The 21,599-nt window shown below is 46.5% G+C and overlaps 1 protein-coding gene across 8 annotated transcripts in view; it reads right to left on the reverse strand.

The window, feature by feature from the left end:
• Positions 1 to 21,599, reverse strand: part of MVB12B (multivesicular body subunit 12B) — a gene marked incomplete at its 5' end in the record, with an annotated part of 53,782 nt that overhangs the window by 18,160 nt on the left and 14,023 nt on the right. For all 8 annotated transcript variants that reach the window (XM_083875736.1, XM_083875731.1, XM_083875734.1 and 5 more), the window contains 4 exons: positions 8,221 to 8,318; positions 18,459 to 18,581; positions 18,868 to 18,997; positions 21,466 to 21,562. In XM_083875736.1, coding sequence (XP_083731862.1) covers positions 8,221 to 8,318; positions 18,459 to 18,581; positions 18,868 to 18,997; positions 21,466 to 21,562 — 448 coding nt within the window. The remainder of the gene's footprint in view (positions 1 to 8,220; positions 8,319 to 18,458; positions 18,582 to 18,867; positions 18,998 to 21,465; positions 21,563 to 21,599) is intronic.

Below are 21,599 nucleotides of genomic sequence, written 5' to 3' on the forward strand. Positions count from 1 at the left end.
CACAGCCAGGTCAGCCAGGCCATGGGACACCTCCCCCAAACAACTGAGTCACTGCCAGAACAAACTGCAAAAAACTTATTAGCAAGAGGTTTTTATGTGTGGGTTATTTTGTATAAACAGCTTTTCATTAGATAAATGAAGCCCAACAACCTTTACAAATGTTTTCAATTATGAAATGATGCCATTGAGATATCTGGATGGTGATAATCAGGGAAAACACCAGTGACATCTCCTGCTCGGAGCTGGAGTGTGCTGCCTGGATGGCTGCTCCTCCCAGTCCCATCCCGCCCAGCCACACTAGGCTCAAACAAACTCCTGCTTTATTTGATGGAATCTCTAGCAACAAGACTATTTACATTTATTCTGCCCAAGCCTTCTATCTAAAAGAGCGAACATCTCATTGTAACAATTTTGCATTTTTAACTGTGCGAATTAAGCATTCTTCATAAATAACAGTCTGGTTTGCTGCACTGCAACTCCTTTTTATTAGCAGCACAGAAATGCACAATGAGCAATGTGTTCTATTATTCTTTGTCAAATCACAGAATGCTACATTAGAATAACTCTGCCGGTCAATGTAATATAGTAGATTAAATTCAACTTCTGTGCAAAACCCACTGTAAAACAGCATGATAAGAAGGCCATAAAAAATTTAATTTTACTCCAAACTCCATAAAAAAAAAAAATGGTGTGAAAAGTAATTTTGCATAATCAGTACACGCCATCTGGAACAATTAACTGATTTCTATAGAACTATGAGGATCAGTCATATCTGCTTATTAAAGATCAGAAATTATACAAGTAATAAATCCTTGAAAAAACTAAGCGTACTCCCGCCTGTCAATGCTATTTTAACTTCAAATACTGAAGAACGCCTGATAAGGCTGAAAAGAAGAGATTAATATATGCAAATTACATCCAGCATTTAAAATCCCCAACAACTGTCTCTGGTTTTCTGTCCCTTATTGCTGCCTTTATGTTTTATTCATACACCAACTCACCTGTCACTTCATAAGCTATAATATTATGGGGGGTATTATTAAACAGCATAAAGCCAAGCTTTAATTGGAAAGCTTCATTGCATTTTCCAATTATTTGGAGTAAATTAAAAGCAGATGCACATAGTTTAATAAGGAGTCTAATATCAGTTCCGGGAAATCAAAATTCATTGTCATTACTATGCTGTGATAGTTTTGCAAACTGTACTCAATTTTGGAGGTTTTGAAAAGAAAATCTGTCTCTGCAATCTGTTAATTGTCATTTGGTTAATAACTGTTTAAATATCCAAACCTCTGAGCGGCTCCCTATTTAAAAAAAATTAAACTCTGGCACTCGGCAAAGCAAAATAAACAGTGCAGGCCACCCCAAGGTTGTGCTCCATGGGAACAACACCAGTCCTGCGAGCTCATCCTCCTTCAGCAGCCACTGGCCTTCACCCACTGCTGCTGTAGGGCATGTGGGGCAAGGGCATCCCAGTCCTGGGATCCAGGTCAGCTCAGAGGGATCCCTCCCTCCATCAGCCACTGGCCTTCACCCACTGCTGCTGCAGGGCAAGGGCATCCCAGTCCTGGGATCCAGGTCAGCTCAGAGGGATCCTTCCCTCCATCAGCCACTGGCCTTCATCCACTGCTGCTGCAGGGCAAGGGCACCTCTGTCCTGGGATCCAGGTCAGCTCAAAAGGGTCACCCTTCCCTGTATCAGCCACTGGCCTTCACCCACTGCTGCTACAGGGCAAGGGCACCTCTGTCCTGGGATGCAGGTCAGCTTAAAAGGGTCACCCTTCCCTGTATCAGCCACTGGCCTTCACCCACTGCTGCTACAGGGCAAGGGCACCTCTGTCCTGGGATGCAGGTCAGCTTAAAAGGGTCACCCTTCCCTTTATCAGCCACTGGCCTTCACCCACTGCTGCTACAGGACAAGGGTACCTCTGTCCTGGGGATCCAGATCAGCTCACAGGGATCATCACCCTTTCCTCCATCAGCCAACGGCCTTCACCCAGTGCTGCTGTGGGGCATGTGGAGTGAGGGCACCCCTGTCCCAGGTATCCAGGTCTCCTCAAAGGGATCACCCTTCCCTCCATCACCCCCACTGCAGGCTGTGGATGTGTCCCCAGGCTGTGCCTGTACACTTACTCATACATAATTCATGGTCCAGGGTTAGAGCCACATAATCCTCTCAGCAGAGACTGAGCAGCCTCCTTGGAAGGTGACCGAGCTGGTGTGACCTGAGGAACATGGGTAAAGTCCACACGCCCACCGAGGACAGGGCAGTGCCCAGCCAGGCCTCCACCTCCCCTACCAGAACATGACAGGAGGAGAGGAAAACAACAAACGGCACTTTGGGTGACAGCAGGTTCATCAAAAAATTGTCCATCTTAAAAATGTTACCTGTGAGAGAACTCATGGCTCCATCATGCCCATTTGGGGTTGTTGGGTAACATGTGCGGCACATTGACACAGCACACCGTGGATGGGATAATTTAGTAAGAAACATACTTTTTGAATCTCATTAAGTATAGTATTAAGTAACACACTTCCTTTTCTGAAATATGCAGCTGCAGCATTTTAAATGAGACTCCAGCCTCCCTGAACTGCTGGATATTAATAGAGCCTTTTATAGTTGGAAGATTATCCAGGTCTCTTAGTCCAAAGACTGGAAATTGCAATAGGGTAAAGAATAGGCTGACTTTAATCTCAGCTTCAGGAAAGAGGTTTCAATGCAAAATAAAGCTTGTGTCACAACTTGTCTGGATTTTAGACCATCCTGATTAAAATTCAGTGTCACAAAATATATATTTAGTTCCGCTTCTACTCTTAAGAAGCGCCAAGAGCAGAAGTGAAGGGATGGGGACCAACAGTAAGATGCAGCACATGACCTCCCCTTCTGAGACTGGGGGTCTCAAAACCCTTGAACATTAGAGGCAATTGCAGAACCACCAGAACTGTGCTAGAAGATGAAGATAAAAGCAATCCTTGTGCACTGATCCAAAAAATAGAATCTTTTTTTTTTTTTTCAAAATTACCTGTTTTAGTAAACACACTGTGACAAGTGCATAATTTAATTATCTACAAAAATAATGAAGCAAAACAATAGTTTGTAAAAATAAATTATTAACCTCTGATTAAAACACCTGTCCTATATACAGAAGAGAGCTACTGTGTCTTTTAAAAGGAAACGGACGATTAAGGAAGTGGCACATGTGGCCAGATAACCTGGCATTTTGCAACAAGAAGGAAGCTGACATGTGGGCACTGAAATATAACAAAATCTAAATCTAGAAAGACCTCTGAAAGAGACTTCTTTTGTCACTACCAAAGGAAAAAAAAAAAAAAGGCGGAGGAGGGGGTATAGATACCCCAAGGCATTTCCAAGTTAGCCCCTCCTGACCAGGAGGAATTGGGAAGCAAATGGCTGTCTCAGGAGCAGAGTGTGAAGCCAATGCTTCGCACACCTCTGCCCAGACAGATGACACTTGCCCCCCCCGCCCCCCGCTAAGGACTGCAGCTTGCAGTAGGGAAAAGCAACTCTGTTTCCTTTTCAGGAATCCACTGGCTTTGATATTTTTCCAGATCATTAACGCTGGTTTCCACTCTCTCTGCTGCCTCCAGAGAGCTGGATTAGAAACCTGTGCGGAGTGAACACCAAATGTCGCTGCAGTGCCTGCAGGAACAGCTCACCCTCCTGCCGACAAACCCAGCTCAGCTCGACCTCATGGCTCACCTGGCCCTGGCTCACCTGGCCCTGGCTGGGTTGCACCAGGCTGGGATGCTCTGCCCTCTCACCAATGGGCTCAGCCCTGGGCTTCCTGCTGGGAACCCACCTGTGCGAGCCAGCAAGTGGAATTTGGACTGGAGCCTCTGCTGACAAACGCTTCCCTCTCCAAACACTCAGACTTTCACTTTCACAGAAAGTGTCTTAAAGAGGGCAATAAATATTTAAACATCATAAAAAACCTCTTTATATATAAATATAATAAATACCCATTTAAGTAAATATTTACCTCCCTAAGGTAATAAATATTGGTGCATGACTCCAAAATAAACGAGCCAGAGCTGTGGACAGACTGCCACCTGTAAGAGCTGCACAAGGAAACCCCTCCTTGATGGCACGCTGGCACACACACTGCAGCCAACACTGCTGGCAGCCGGCCACACTTCCCCTCCCTGATGCTCAGCCCAGCTTCTCACAGAAAAATACTTCACACAAGTAGACATGTATCAATTAAAGAGTTTAAAGACCACAAAACAGTACCTTTAAGGTAAGAAATACATGCAAAGGCATTTCAGCATCAAATGACTGCTGGAAAAGCCACTGCTCCTCAGCAAAACAAACAAGTGCTGAGGTCTTGGTCACAGCACAGACGTTGTTTCATTGGAAGATAAAGTGTGCTGTGTTTTTTGGGACCTGACATCTAAAGTCCAACCCAGAGGACATGGTTTTCTCCTCTTAAAGAGAATGAAAACCTTCACCTGCAGCTCACCAAGGTCTTGAACTGAACTGAGAATGCTCCAAGTGGTGACAGGTGCTGTGTTTCTGGATCCTGTTTTATTTCTATGGATTAACATGACTTGAGGATGGATCCCCAGACTTATGGATGACATGTTAGTATGTCCAGCTAACATAATTTCTTAAGGTACTGGCACAAATGTTTTGACTGTTTGGGGCTGACAGCTGGCAACTGTTATTTGAAAATACTACCAACAAACATATATCAAAGTATGTTCTGCTTTTGTTGTATTGCTTTCCCAGCACAGTTGCCATATTTAAGTGTTCAAAAGATGAACCTCAGTCCTACCCAAGGGCAACTGATCATCTTGTTATCTCCAAATTTGTGCCAGAATAAATATCCTTGGAAATGTTCATATCACTGAAGTTGGGTTTCTGGCTATACACTGCCAGCTGCAGCAGGATCTGGAAGTTCATACAACTGCTTCCTGCACAAAACATTTAACTGCTTTATGCACACATTCTGATGGGGTTGTACAGACTGACAGACTCCATACAACACAATTCGTTAATCTGAGAACAGGCCTGAAAGGGGATGAAATTGTCCTGGTGTCAAATTACACAACCTTGTATGCTGCTGCCCCAAAACACATCTATCTGTAATAGAATGCTGAAGATGGCTACAGGGAAATTTCAGGGGGAAAAAAGACAACCCTGATTAGCAGAATGCACAGATCATTGGCAGCAAGGGCTGGAACCCACTGCTTCCTAACTTCACAGTGCTGCAGTGGTGTTACAGCCCATCCAATTAAGTGAGGCCTGCAGAATATTTACACTAGTACATCTCTTGGTTCCTGAAAGGGTTAAAGCTTATTATTAGCATATGATTTACAGGTCCCTTCTCCCAGGAAAGAAATAATGCACAGTAAATGCCACATTCATTTTAATAATACATGTTACAGTCTGTGCCCAACATCTGCACAAAGGTAAAGCAGACAGATTTTTTTGACATGTCCCACTCTGCCATTGAAACACAGGCTTTTTGTTTTGTAAGTGACGGAAGGTTTAATCAAGAAAGCAGGCAATTCATCAATCGAAACAAGGCTGCTCACACTGCCCTGACAGCACACACATGGTTTTATACAGAAGAAACCTGGCCACCTGTCACCAGCACCTTTTACATCAGGATATACAAATACACTGGGTGATCAATCCTCCAGCTCTTCCCATTCATTTCTTCATTTTCTTATTGTATTTTTCTTTATGCTAGATGTTGCCCTCATTCTCTGCAGGAATAGATGGAAGACAAGGCAGGCTATGGCTGTTTATACACTATCATAAAAATTTATATACCCTTAGAGTGACTTATTTCCCTTCTATTTGAGTACCATTATTATAAATAATTTTTCACTTCATTGAGGAATTTTCCCTGTATGTTATTATCTGTGCCTGCCTGCAAGGGCTGCCTCTCCCTCACTGTGCTTGTGCCTCTGATAAGCCAAAGCAATATGCTGGCAGAAGATGCTCAAGTCTGAAATGAAGGCAGTATGTAGTCACAACAACATCTTAATTAAACTGAAGGCCATGAGGAAAGACTGAGCTGTGAAATACTGAGCTATGTCTGTCAACAGGTCTGTTTGGAGCGAGGCATTCTTGTTCCAGCAGCTGCCTGCCCCAGCATGCACATTAAACCTGTCAGCTCCTCAGCATCCCGCTCCCAGAGCACCCAGAGACATTCTGCACACCAGCTTAGAACTAATTTTGCCTTTTGGTGCAGGTGCATGGCATGGGGTGGAATCAGGGAGGCTGCTGGGCACAAGGGTGATGCCAGCAGTGCCAGTGCTGTGCTGCCATGGCTCGTGACAGGCCCTGGGCAGTGCTCCCCTATCTGCACCCTGCCAGGGACTCACTTATTAGTATGTGCCAAGAGAGGTCTTCTTAACTTTATGGTCACCCAGTATGTCATGGCCAAGACTGGCAATGACAAAATACTGGTTAAAAATTGCAATTGCTGCTTTCAGAACCGTTTTTTCCTTGACTCCAGTTTTGTGCAAACAACCACTGCATTACACAGCCCAAGGGGTAATGGGCAGTTCCAGTGAGGATACAGTCATTCTGCCAAAATATATTTGCAATATAAAGTAGGTTCCACAGCCAAAATTCATTTCATCTTCCACAGACATGCTGGAAGTGTTGTTTTCATTGAATACGGAGAAAATCTTGGGTGACTACAGAGAGAAAAGAGAGACCACACTGCAGCTCTTCACTCTATCCCCATTACAGCCCTGCCTTCCCAAGCAGCTCCTCCTGTGCCCACAGCAGACTGAGGCCATAACAAACCCAGAAGAGACTGCTCATAACAGCTTTTGTTTCCCTTAGCAGCCCCAGGAAACCCTCTTCTGACCTGGGAGCCAAGAGAGGGACTCCGAGGCTTGCCCACAGGCAGGCAGACCCTGTGAGTGCTGGAGGCCAGCTCCCCTCAGGCAGCACAGCTCCTCCAGGCACCCCCAGCCCAGCACAGGAGCCCTGGCAGCAGCCCAGGCGCTGGCAGCCTGCTCCTACATCTCCTGTTGCCATGGCACTGCAGCAGAACTGCAGAGAGCCCAGACTGCCTGCACACGACACTGATGGAACAGGAAACTTGGGAATGGCTTCCAGAGCGCGTCTGGGGGCTAATCCACCTCCCAAGGTTTGAGCATACAAAGGAACTGTCGCGGCACCTCACTGCAGCTGCTGACAAGGCAGCTGCCCTCAGGAGCTGTGCACAAAAATCCTGTCAGTATACAGGATGTGTCATATGACAAGACCCTTTCTTTGCAAAGAGCTCACAGCTGTAATAACCATTACAACACATGCACAACTCATAACAGTGCTTCTGGAGGAGAATGTGCAACTGGAGGAAAAATAAAGAGTTAGATACTCAAAAATGTGCTCAAGCAAACATGAAGGACTAATGCCCTGTCCAGTTCCACATGGCCTTGTTTTGTGCTTTGCCTGTGAGGATCTGGTAAAGTGTTCAGGCTCTTTGTAAAGCAGGCACCTCCTCAGGCTGCGCCACGAGCAAAGGCCAGCACATCCTGTAGCAAGGGCAGTCCCACAGAGCTGCTGCAGTTGGTGCATTTGGTGCTTTCCCAGGAGAGAAAGCACAGCTCCCCATGCCAATGCAGAATTGTCTCATGCAAACACAGGAATACACCTTCCCTTACATTTCCAAATGTATTAGGGCAGGAGAGTAACAAGAAAAATGAGAACTGACAAGGATTACGCAATTGTTACATACTATATCTTTAGGAACCTGAAGCTGCAGTTTCAGGCAGAGATTACCTTTAAATAACCCTTTGATTATGGTACATGAATTAATGCCATGTTCCCATGTTACAACTGTCACTCACTATTAATAGGATGAGCCTGTGAATGGTACATTTTTGCCATCTTCTCTTCCCTGATTATGCACAAGCAGTTTCAACTGCACAGCCCGCTGAATCCACTGCTGGATTTCCAAGCTGTCCTAAAATCTCCTTCAGCCAGATGAAGGGACGAGACTTTCATTAGGCTTTGACAGAGCCAGGTTTAAATCCAGTATCTTTTTCCTCTTGCAAAAACAACATAACAGAGTAAAACTTGTGCTAAGCGTAATTCCACCACGCCTGTGACAATATTTGTTCAGCTGTAATAATAGTACTACCAAAAAAAACCCAAGCAAAGTTGTTGTGGCGTGTGTTGTGGGCCAGCAGCAGCGAGGGAAGTCCAGAGCAGAAGTGTGTGGCAGCTCACCTGAGATGGCATACAGGTTGGAGTGCTGGTGCTCCAGGTCCAGGCGGGTGCTGTGGCTCTTGCCCCGAAAGCTGGCTGGCAGTGTCAGAGAGATATGCCTGAGGGAAAGGGAGGAAATGGGAAATGTTACTGCAGGGCAGGAGATACTGCTCCTGTCAGCTCACTCTGCCCAACAACTCCAGACAGGTTAAGCAGCAAACATCAATTTTAATATTGCTTCCAAAAGTGTCTGCCCACTGTCTACACCCAGTGTCAGCCTCCTCCAGCCCCTGGAGCCCCGGGCTCACCAACAACCAAGGACTGCAGCAGTGGCCACCCATCCCCAGCAGGGCATTCACCCCCAGCCAGACACAGTAGGTCCACACGGTCAGCACCATGAACAGCCAGCATAGCTCTGCCCCTTTCATTCAAATCTCTATTTTTCTAATGCAGATCTCCAGTCTGTGTGAATTTTAATATAAAATGTTATCATTAATCTTCTGGACTGCATTGCCAAATGTAAAAAAGATGATTCCTCTCCGCAGAGGGACTCAGTGCAGCATGAGGCAGAGGGAGCAGCTCCCACCTCACCTGAGTGAGAGATCCTGAGTATGGGCAGACACTGAGCATGGCCCTCCTGCCAGGAGAACCAGGCAGCCTTTGTGTCCTCTTGGACACCCCTGTGTGTGAGGCAGAGCCCTGTGTATTCTCTAGCAGTGCATCAAACCCCTGTCCTCAGCCAGCAGGTTCTATCTACCACATGAATCATCTGGAAGTTATCTGCCTTCAAAATCAGGACACGTTTTAGGAAGAACAATGTAATTTTAGCCCTTGATGCAGATGATGGTGAACAGCACAGATAAAATAAGAAAAAGCAAACATCGGTCTGAGTTTGCTTGTGCTTTCCAAAGCTATTTTTAACCAAAAAAAAGGTGGTGTGAAAATGTATTTGAATTTGGCTATCAGTTTGCTGTTTAAAACACAATCCACATGAGAGTCTCTGGAGCAGAGAAATGTTTGTTATGAACACACTTTAAAACAGGAGACCACTGCCTGTGGGCATAACACACTTCTCATTTGATTTTTAACAGAAGTATTCACAAATATTTTCTAAGGCACCAAAGCAGCCAGTAGAAAGGCCGAATTTCTCTGCCCTATGTGGGGAACTGCTTTCTTCTCAGCAGAAGTTGTCCCGGAGCTAAACAAACCAGGTCTACTTAAAAGGCCCATTTCTAAGGAGAGTATTTTTCAGAAGTTTGTACCACTTGTGCTGTAGGAGAGGCTGACCCCAGCCCTCCAGCACAGCCTACCACCACCCCAGGGCAATGGCACACGTGCCCTCAGCCAGAGAGGACTGAAGGGACCATCCCACAGCTGGCACAAGGTGGGCAGTGCCCGAGTGCCAGGCTGCTGCCCTCGGCTCCAGCAGGCAGGCAGCAGCCTTCCAGCAGAGCTTCAGCTCATGTGCTTGCAGCACCAGCCTGTGGGCTGGGCCAGCAGCTCCTGAGTGTGCCAGGGCCAGGTGTGCACAGGTAAGTGTGCAGGGCCAGGTGTGCAATGAGAAGGGCGCACTGGCCCATGAGGCACTGACCACACACACCACCACCAGGCCAGCCCTCACTGTCCCACCCCACGGAGATCCCGGCTGCTCTCCCTTTCACACCCTAGGACACCACAAGGAACCCCACCATGGCAGGGGGTGACAAAGGTGACGTGGAGGTGCACACCTGCAGACCCACCCTCAGTGGGCAGCACTCTCATCATGGCAGGGGGTGACAAAGGTGACATGGAGGTGCACACCTGCAGACCCACCCTCAGTGGGCAGCACTCCCACCACAGCTTGTGGGGCTGGTGCTCCTCACCAGCCCTGTCTGACAGTGGGGTCTAGGCTGTGGCTGTAACCAGGGGGTCTGGAAACAATGGCCTGCCTGCTCCAGGGCCATTTGCTATCCCTCAGGTAGCACAACCAGGAATTCCATCACTCCAGCTGCTGCAGACAGCCAGAGAGATGTCTCCAAAAAGAACATTAGCTGCACAAGACAGGGCAGTGACTGCTGGATGGAAATCAGCTCTCTCCTTCCCTCTTTCTTTTTATAAAAGATGATTGTAGGGAGGAATAGGAAACAAAGCCTAATTTAATTTAAATTAATGTAAACTTTGGCCAGGATCAATATAGCTTATACCTACAAACTTGATTGCATAATGCATTTTCCTTATGTGTTGTGAGAGCCAAATCATTTTGCATTGTACAAGACAAAAAAAAAAGAAGCTGCCATTGAAAAGCAAGAAAATCCCAATTACAAAGTCCCCAAGTTCCTAAACACATATTGTGAAAGTATGTGCAGTTCTGTGGCATATGGCAAATCAATTACTAGTTTAAATTTTAAAACAAAAACATGGTAAATGTGTTGCACAAATAATCAAGAACAACGGTTTGGTTTAGATTACAGCGGCCACTAGAGTTTTGAATACAATTAATCATCATTCCAGGCACCAGGAAGCCATATTGACACTTATTCCTAATTTGAATATTTAATTAGGGTGAAGTTCTTCATCAAATTATCACAGAACTGGGAGGAAAGCCTAAAAGATTTAAACAATTACTACTTTAACTCTTACCCAACCTGCGAGCACAACAATCTCTTCCTGCTCTGCAAAGCTGGAACACGATCAGGCAATGTGACAGGACAGTGTGTAAGCACTACAAATATCCTGGGAAAGGGGAACAGACACCCATCATCCCAAAGGGCTTCTCTGGACAGGTCAGGAGGGCACAGGCTTGTGCTACGTGACTTTTACCAGAGCAAAGCTTTTGGGCCACATCTTTATTTCAGCATTAGGTGTGGTTCCTTCCAGTTTTTTTTTTTTTTTTGGTTTGGAGCTTGTGGTTGGTTTGGTTATTTGTAATTGAAGAGCCTGTCCAGAACCATCTACCAGGCTCTGGGTGCCCCCACAGCTGACGTGGCACAGCCACTTACTCCTGCCTGGGAGGTTTCCCAGCCCAGGAGCTCCTGGGATGGGGCTGGACCTCAGGACTGCTCCAGACCTGCTGTACCTCCAGCACTCCCTGGGCATCCCCCCTCTGCACAGCCCTGCCTCCAATCGCTCAAACACCCCTTTATGTGCTGTATTAATCCATATAAGAAAATCTCTTTTAATGAGGAGTGATATACTTATGAACTCTCTAGAGTCATAATTAGAGCAAACTAATTGAAGTTGTGTTTTGACACACTTTCCAAATTCACGGGTACTGCATGACATATTCACAACACTACTGCTGCACACCGTGGTGACAGCAAAATCATTAGGCTAATAACACTTATTTGCATTCTGATCATGCCAGCAGCGGCCGTTAAATGCTGCCTCAACCAGCACTCGTTTACTCAGAAAGTTTCTACTGAAAGATATTAACGGTAATTATTAGTACTTTAGTGAATCTCTGATAAGGAATGGCAACTCACAAAGACTATCCCCACGCCAATTATCTCCCTTTTGAACAGTCACCAGGAGCAGCTTTCCTCCTCCCCAAAGACCAGCAATGATGCAGTTTGGCACAGCGGGAGGATGGATGGTCCTGGCAAGGCCAGGTCCAGGGCTCCAGCCCTTCCCTCCACAGCTGGAGTCAAACCTCCACTGCTCCAGCACTGCCCCAATACCAAACATATTTTCCCCCAGCATATGATAACTTCGAGACAATTTAGAGCAAGTTTAATCACCGTCTTCACTTCAGCTGCTCTTTTATTCAGCCAATCCACAGAACAAGTGAGCACGTGATGAGGAGATCCTTCACGTGCAGGCAAAGGGGATTTGAGGTCTGTGCACATTATGGCCACTTTTTCAACGTTTTTGGAGAGAAACTCACATAAAACAGGCCCAGGAATGCCCGACAGTTCCAAACTTGTTATTAAGAACTGTCTGCAGGAAGGTGATGAACTGCTTTTGAAGTGAGGGGGCAAGTACTCATAAAAAGGAACAGAGGATCACAAAAAGTGCCAGATATCAAAGGATGCTTCATAATTCATATAAAAGTATCAACAATACACAGCAAAAGCCCAGTGGTAACTTGGGCTTTGGACCCAACAGTGACAGACTGGGGTGGTACAACTGTGACACCCAAAGCAGCATCTGAACCATCAGGCAGCAAAGTTTGATTTTTTCACAACGACCTTGAGAACAGTTCTGCAAAACCTGCAGTGTCATGGAAATACTTTTCAAAAAATCCAGTAAACCAACCAACCAACCAACCAACCCACCCCTTACTTTCCATAAATAATGATCATGCAAAGATCATTCCCCATGAAAAACTGAGAACAGAACAATTAAATTTCAAGCTGTAGAGAGCTGAAAACACACCTAAAATGAGTTAGTATCAGGCTGCAGCTCTTAAGAAATGTAATCCAACATGAAAGCTTTGCTTATGCAGAGTGGTAAAGGCACATTTTTAAGAAAGAAGCTGGTGGGGTTCTGTGAACTGGCACCAGAGGACTTGGCAACCATGCCCTCTACCAGGAGGCATCTCCCAGGCTGCAGCTTGCAGCCACTGCCACAGGAGGTATCTGTGATTCCAGCAGTGGCTAGATCCCAGCTACAGCATTTATTCACAGCCCTTAACTTTGACTGTGTTGGGGCACTGATGCCAGAACACCTACCTCATACTCCAAAGAACTTCAATGAAAACCTAAACTGCGAGGCAAGAATCACCTCGGGTAATGGACTTCATTCCAGACAATCTATTCTAATCGTGTAAACCAAATGTTTAAATACTTTTTAAAACCTTCCTGACCCTTTCCCTAAAACAAGCAACATATGGGCTTTGCAAGCATTTCATCTCATTCCAAGCTACTAAAATATCCTGTTTTCTCAGAGTCAATGAGAACTGGGGTGCTAGATTCAGATTTTATAAAAGCCCAATGGCAGGAGAGAATGAAAAAGAGAGTGAGCAATTTTTTCCACATTCAGATCTGCCTATTTAACTTTCCCAGCTGCAGGAAGGGAGGAGGGCAGTGCACACTCCATGCACTGGGCCCAGTGGGTGCCTCTGCCAGACCCTCCCCAGGTGCCCACACCAGACGGGAGGTGATGCCACCCCTCTGTCCAACAGGAGCAACCACTGCCTGAACCCACAGCCCCACTGATGCTCATCAGGGCACATGATCTGCTGCAGACCGGCAACCCAAAATGTAAGGCCTAATGCAGAATGAAGCTCCTGCAGCTTCCTCTTACATGGGAATTAATTCAGATCAGAGGACCTGAGTAACTAGGACAGAGCAGCTGCCAAACAATAGAAAAAAAACCCAACAAGTTTAATTTACGCCACTTGGAAGTCTGAGCTGCAGCCCATTAAATCCTTCTAGGCAGAGGCTGCATCAAAGAGCTGAGACCTGGCAGTGCAGGCATGAAGAGCTTATGAAGTGGCTGTCTCAGCTGAGCAGCGCCGTGTCCCACGAGGCTGCGGCGGCAGCCCGCGCCTTCCACGTTCCACATCCTTCACGAGCTGCTCTCCAGAGTCAGGAGTTTTCAGATAATGAAGCAGTAGGGAAAAATTGCCAAACAGCAGAAATACTCCAGAAAGATAAATTACATGTGGCATAAGCTTCCTGGGTTAGGATTTTAAATTCTGTCAAATTAATCAGCACGAGGAAGCCCAGGCTCCCAGGCCAGATGCAAAGCCCCTCTCAGAGATGAGCCCCGTGCTGGGGGCTGCAGCCCAGGCAGACCTCACTGCCCTGCAGTGCTGCAGGCACAGCCCAGCCGGCAGGGACAGGGACACCTCCCCTGCAAAACCTGCTAAACAAATATTCCACATAAAGACTCATTTGGGAAGAGCACATTGTCAGCACTTTGCCAGTAATAAATAATGACAGTCCGAACACTTTACTAAAAGCAATAAACTCAAGGAGTGTTTTGGAAAATGGTGAAAGTGATTGATTTAAAGGAAATATCTGAAACACAACCACATGCACTTCAGGGTGAAAGCACAGATTACAAATCAGCAGTGGCAGAGATCATAGTAAATAGCAGACAACACACAAGTTCTAGGGAAAAAAAGCTCCGTTTCCCTGCAGGGCTTATTTAACAACCCAGAGCACAGCTTCTCCAAATGGATACCTCCGGTTTGGACTTAACAACCCTATGCTATGCCCCAAAGAAAACATGCCTCCAGAAATACTGCTATAGCAGGAAGAGAGCTCTCTATAAAGAAAAATGACTCTAAGAAGATTGAAGCCTCTTCACTTAGAGTACTCCACAAATTTTTTCAATGCATCCTCAGAATTGGCCAAATACATCAGGCTCCTTCTAATTACAGTTCACGGCTTTCCTTCTCAGCTGCTGCAAGAGACTCTGTGCCTGGAAACCAACCATACTGTTTAAACATTTTTTCCTAATCATCATTTTCTACCACTAAAACATACTGGACTGTGACCAATTTTTGCACGTCTTCATCCAGCTGAGCTGGACGCAAGCCACACGGTCAGTGCTGTTTCATAACAAATCCTTTATGGGAACCAGACTCTGGAGAAACATGTGCCAGCTCCCCTTACCCACCCAAAACATCATGTTCAGATCTGCACAGCCTATACACATCATGGGCATTTCATCCCTACATTTTGTTTCTTACCACTCCACTAGAGAGGATCCAGGGAAATACTCCCTCCAGGCTTCAACTTACTTTTTCAGTCTCACAGGGTTTTTAATTGCTGCTGAGATGTGCCCTCAGCCCTTATGACATCCTTGGCTTCTGGTAAGTATGTAATTTAAAAACTAGGAATATTGTGCTGTGTTTCATGATGCAAGTGATTTGAGCATTTAAGCCACATAATATTTTCAAAATATAATAATTAATAACTACCTTTTTTACTTGATCTTATAGATATTTTCCAATGCAAAAGATTCTACAATTAGTTGCAAGTCGGAAGGTGGCTTTACTTTCAAACTCTCCTGATGAAACAGATTAAAAAATCCAATTCCATCAAGAAAGCAGCACTTTGCAGATTCCACTGGCAACATTTCTCAGAACAGTTTCCAGTCATACCAGCAACATCCATCCCTAAGTACTCCTTATCTGGCAGCATTTGGTTCAGATGAGGGATTTCAGGCAGACTCCCACTGCTCTGTGGAGGCATTCTGGCCCTCATGCCACCAGCACTGGCTGCCCCTGAGCAATGGTAGCTTTCTCAGCATTTGGCTTCTCTCTACCCCAGAGCAGAACAGCACTGAAGCCCTGGAACCTTTTCTCTTACAGACGCTTCATAAAAATCTATTTTAAATGACTTAAAGAAATAAATTATTATAGCTATTTCTAAATAATAGGGTAGCTACTTAAAATATAGGAAAGACAGAGGGCTTTCCTTCCATCATCACACTGCACAGAGTCAGGCTGATGCATCCCAGCCCAGCTTGGGTCTCCACACTGGCTTGTTGGTGTTGCTTTATGACCTGCCTTGATTGCACATCATCAGCCTGCAGCAGAAAGCCACAGACGGATCTTTCCCAAACTTACACCACCAATTTCAAAACCATTAATAAATCAATTTGAAAAATCAGACTTCTCTGCCTGGCAAAGAAATTCCTACATTCCTCAATATGAAGCTCCACTGGGAGCGGGGAACAGGAACAAATTGTTTCCTTTTCCTAAGGAGGGGCCAGCTTAACTAGTGAAAAGGTAACTGGGAGCTCAGCAGGAAAATTCACACATCTTGCTCTTATTCCAGGTGTTTAAGTAGAGCAATTGCTATCTGTGTATCAAAGCCAGAGCTGCACTTCCCTGGTGTAATCCTCTGCCAGAGCAGTGTTTGGAGCCCTGAGCCCTTGGTAACACACAACGACCTGCTCCAAGCAGGGAGGGAGGGAGGGAGGGACCCACAGCTGCCAGGGCTGAGCTGCAGCAAAGACGAGCTGTTTGTGTTGGTTTTCAGCCGCAGGGGTCAGCCCAGAGCCCCAGAGCAGCCACAGGCTGGCCCCGGGTCTGGCTGGGTCAGGAGCAGGGACAGGAGCACACACGGCTCTGTCCCGACCCCGTGCCCGGGTGGGGTCACACCGGGACCGGCACTGGGACCGGCACCGCAGCCACGCTGGAGCTGCAGCGGCACCGGCCAGGGGGGCACAGAGCAGCCGCTGCACAGACAGCCCGGGAAGGAGCTCTGCCCTTCTGAACCTGCACACCCACTGCTGCACTAACAGAGCACAGCAATGCAAGGGGATTGCAGCCAGAGCTTCCCTCTCCAGGTAAATCATTAACCTTTTGGATGACAGCCTTGCAAGCCAAATGACTCAACGATTCTCAGGGTCACTGTGAATCTACCTTTCCAAAGCCTCACATCAACAAGTGGAAGTTGTGACGACTGAATTCTGGTCTCTCCAAGAGGAAGATTAAATGCCTGTGACACATCATCTGCAATCAGAGTGCTCCTTTCCCCAAAGTATCCATCACAGATTGATAACATCCACGCAAAAAGTTAAGTGCAATTATGTCTGTCACTGTAAAACACACTTCGACAGCACTGACTGACACCTTGCTTGCAGCTGACAAACTCTGAGAGGGCTGTTTGAGTGACAGTGGCACAGGCTCCTGCTGCACCTCGACAGGGATGTGGAATGTGCTCCCAAGGGATGTGGAATGTGCTCCCAAGCCAGAGGAGCCACCCGGGCTCAGGGAGCACCACAGCAAGGATTGGAGCCACAACGAAGGCAGCTGCAAGGTAAAAGGGCTCACTGCTGATTGTGTGTGTGTTCACAGCAGCCAAGGACTTGCTCCCAAAACGCTGGAACCAGACTCCAGAGGAGATTCTGCAGAGTCTGAGAAACAGCAGAGCTGAGCCCTGAGACACTGCTCAAACACTCGCAATGTGTGCTCTTCTCCAAGTCCTCAGCCCATAAACTGGCAATCGTGGATGCACAGGCTGGGTGAAGCCAGAGTGTGCCAAAGGTACCTGTGACCACCACCTCTACCCCTTTTGCCCCTTCTTGATTCAGAATTATTCTATAATGCAGACAGCAACTGAAGAGAGGACCTGAGATATCTGACCAGCCCAACAGAGACTCTCACAGTGCCCCATGCAGCACTGCTCACTGATTCTCCCTCACTGCTGAGGCAGCTTCAGAACAACCCACTGCTACTCCTGTCAGGATACATCCACATGGAATAAACAGCAAACTGGCTGCCAGTGTAACCTCCTCTCCCTGTGGTGACATGTAAATAAGAGATTACTTGTGACTACAGTCTTCCACAAACACTGTGTTGAGTAATTCACCACATTGCTGACAGTGTTAGAAGAGGCCTTCAAGTTGTCTGTGTTCCCTGTAATAATTAAATATTTGCAGGACGCACCTTTATATACATTTCTATTTCTTAAAAAGTATATTGGATAATAAATAACCAGAGTAAAAAAAACAGACATGAAAGATGCATTGAATGATCAGGCTGGTGGTATAAAAGTTACCTGTAAATCACACATGGGGTGTGATAGTGGAGCTGGCTACAGACAGGTGGGTTTTACTACAAGGTATTAATGTAACATTCAATTATTCCACTGCATACTGGCTGGTTTAACTCAGCCGAATTAGAATACATTTTATATTGACTATTTTGACATTTGCTTTATTTGGCAAGTAAAACAAAACTGATCCAATTTCCTTGCAGCCATTGTAAACCATAAACTGCACAACAAGAGGTTATAAAATATATAAGCCTTGTAAACACTTCTTTTCAGACTGTCACTGATGCTTTGAGCTCTACGATTTTGGCCCTGTTCCCAACAGCTCTGACACTGCTCTGCAGCCTTCCCTGGTCAACTATAAAGTGACCCTTCTACATTCAGTGATTAAGCACTGCCATTGACACTCTCTTGCTATGATAATTTTTTTTTTTTCTTTATTGTGGAAATCTGCCCAGACAGAATTTCTTACAGAAAGAAAATGAAGATCTGTGCTCTAAAACCAAGACATCTTTTTCTCTGATCTCACATGGCCTGGGCTGGCACCCAGCTTATGTCCAGCAGAGCTTCAGAATAACATCTCAGGTCCCTTCCTCTGCAGGCTTTTCCTTTCTTCTGGCTTCTTCACCCATTTTTTTTTACATAACAACAGGCAAAGGAACTTCCAAGCAGGCAAATACTCCAACCAACAACACATTCCCTTATCAGATCATGACACAATCATTCCATACTGATGCAGCACCCTGGTCCCGGTTTCCCAGGCAAGGTTAGTAACCACAAGACATGCAGCATCAAGCAGAGGGAGCTGGAATGCAGCAAACCTACCTTGGCAGGTTGGGAGCAGGCGTTGAGGCCGGTGCCTGGGCGGGACTAGCCGCCGGCTGTGCCGAGTCGTGGTTGCGTGGCACTCTGCCCATCCGGTACCAGATGCCCATGCTGTTCAGCTCCCTGGGGAACCAAACACAGCATCACTGCCAGGGCTGCACACCTGCACGAGCATCAGGCACTGATGTGTGTCACAAACACCTCGGTCAGTGAGAACAAGTGTAATTAAGAAAAAAGGAGGGGTGAGTTAATTTCTACATCAAACTCAGTAACAATTGTACTTACTTGGACTTTTCTAATGACAAGCTTCACCTCTCACAAGCTACTACTTGGTAATTACAGGAGCACAGGGCCTTTGCTTTGGTACAACTGCACTCATGACAACAGCTTTGCAGTGAGAGGCACTTACCCTATGAATGTGTACTGAGGAGGGGCCTGCTTAGATCTCCCCAGGATTCGGATATCACAGATCGCTGCCTCTGTAGAATCTCGAGGGATGAATTTAATGCACAGCCTCTTCTTTCTGAAAGCTACTTCTTCTGCAAAAACAACACAGAATACAGGGTGGGGTTTATGCAAGATTAGAGTATAAATGTTATTTATAATCTCTCCAGATATTAGGCAGGTAATTATGGCAGAACTGGTGCCAAAGAACAGACATATGTCAACAGACCAGTCAGTGCAGTGCCATTCAGAGAGAAATGTTCTATCAGATGTGTTCTTGGCACTCCAATAACCAGATCTCCTCCTGTCTGCTGCAGAGATCAGCTCCCACGTGTGCCCTGGTGCTGCCCCACAGCACAGAACAGCAGGTGACTCCGCCAGTTCCACGTGCCTCTTGCACTCCCTCACTCTTTCCCAGGTAATTCTGCCTCACTGGCCTGGACAGCCATATCTAAACATTCCTCCCACAAGCACTGACTCCAGGAATGTACCTGGAAGGTTCTGATACAACCAGTCAGTTCATTCTGCTACGTGCCTCCAACCAGCCACTTCCAACTCACTGCGAGGAGGAGCAGACAGAGCCTACTATGCAGAGGGGTTGAGTGTAAGAGCTGTCTGTCCAAATCTCACACATCCCAAGTGTTAGTGACATCTCCTTATCAAGTCAGCAGGCACAGAAATGATACTCCCACCATGGCTGCCCTGGTTCTTTGCAAGGACAAACCAGATTCACAAAGCAGTAAGTGCCAGAACCTCCCACGAGGCAGCTGCACCGTTCTGACCTGTGCTCTGAGGGTGGATGAACACACTGCACAGCCCTTCCTGCTATATGTCACAGAGCAATTCCACTTGTCTCCATGTTACTCATCATGAAAAACTCAGGCCTTATCTGTATAATGAATTCTTCAGGCTGTTTACCAGCATGCAGACACAACCCACACCTAGTGCTGGTGCTGTCTGTGACCATGGCTGGCACTGGCACACAGACATGGATCTGTGGTGCCTGGAAAACAACACTCCACCTCACCCTAAGGAGTCTCGGGGTGAGCAAGGTAAGGCTCCTTTTTGGATGCAGGCACCTGGGAAGAAGGACAGAAGTCTACTGATATACTGAAAATCCAAAGAGCAGATGCTGAATGAAAATCTGGAAACAACCAGCAACTACAAACAAGTGCCTGCAAAATAAAAACCCTTCATCTTAATATGAACAAATATCTTCCAACTTAAAATATGCTCACTTCAACAGATGGCAAGCAGCCCTGTCTCCATAGGCTCCTCCTGTTTCATAATCCATGCCTTGGGAAACAGCAATCCATTCCAGCCTCTGGAATGTGCTGGTGTACTAGCACAAATAACCATACAGACAGGGTGAGGTGTGCCAATAGAGCATCTGTGCATGCAGCTTGCAGTTAGAGTGATGTTTTTAGAGATGGCAAATACCTGCATCCCTGAAGTCTAGACTTCCCCTGCTTTGAAAAAGTAGGGCTTCTGTTTGAAATGCCTAAAACCGATTTTAGGAGTCTAGGATTTAAGGCTTCCTGAAATTCTTCTCAGGACCTACTAAGGAGTACTGTATTAAATGTATTAACTGTGAGTCAGCTGCCACTTGGAGAGGAGCACAGAGACACCTGTAACCACAAAGCTAGCTCTGAACAAAGTCAGCATCTCTTACTTTACTTTTTCTGCAAGTACAAAGGTGACTATTTGCTTTTGTCTGTGTTCTTTTTCACACCACCTCCTTAGTACAGGCAGTCATTCTGCTTAAAACACTGCCACAGTCACAAGCCAATGCATTTCAAATTAATGACAAAGCCCCCCTCCACCTTTCCACCAGGACTTTCATAGAAATTGAAGCAGCACACAGTAAGGTCCGGCACTCCAAGGGTCAGCAGGATAAGCCAAAAATTCTACCTTGTACCACATGTGCCCAAGAATTTTCCAGAAGCAGAGGGTGACCTGGGGGAATGGTCTTCAGAATCTTTCACTTCCAGGCCACAGGTTCCAATCAGAACCAGATCACAGTGACTGAAAACCCATCCTCATGTGCTGCAGCCCCAGATGAATGATTCCCTGCAAAGCAGGTTCAGGTAGCCCCCTTCTGCTCATTCCTAGGCTGGATTTCATCACTGGCAGGCACTGGGACCAGCCTTTCTGTGATGAGCAGCTGCACACCAGGCACCAGCACCAGTCCTGCCATCCTCTCATGCTCCATTCCCATGGGACTTGTCCCCTGCCAGCCCAGTGCCCTCAGTGCCTGCTGCACAACACAGGGCTGCCACCAGATGTGGCTCCAGCTGCTGCTGGCACAGGTTCCAGGGCAGCTGAACACACTGTTTGGGAACTGCTCACTTAGATGTTGCAGTGAAGCAATTCTACCCTGCAAAAAACATAGAATTGTATTTTCCCCCTGGACACTGCACTTGTGCCTTGTGTCAGCAAGCACAAACACACCTGACCTCCCTCAGCACCTCCTGGCTTCCACAAACACACCTGACCCCCCTCAGCACCTCCTGGCTTCCACAAGCACTGGCAGAGTGGGACTGAGGAATAGATGTCAACTTACGTGTGTCAATGGTCTCCTGGATGGGCATGAAGCCTACAGGTAAAGTGTCCTTGATATCAATCAACTTCATATCAACCAAGACATTGCCTAAATGACTCTTTAGAGAGAGAACAGAAACAGTTGATTAAGACAAT

The sequence above is a fragment of the Zosterops lateralis genome (assembly GCF_965231275.1).
Source record: "Zosterops lateralis genome assembly, chromosome: 20".
NCBI classification, from domain to species: Eukaryota; Metazoa; Chordata; class Aves; order Passeriformes; family Zosteropidae; genus Zosterops; species Zosterops lateralis.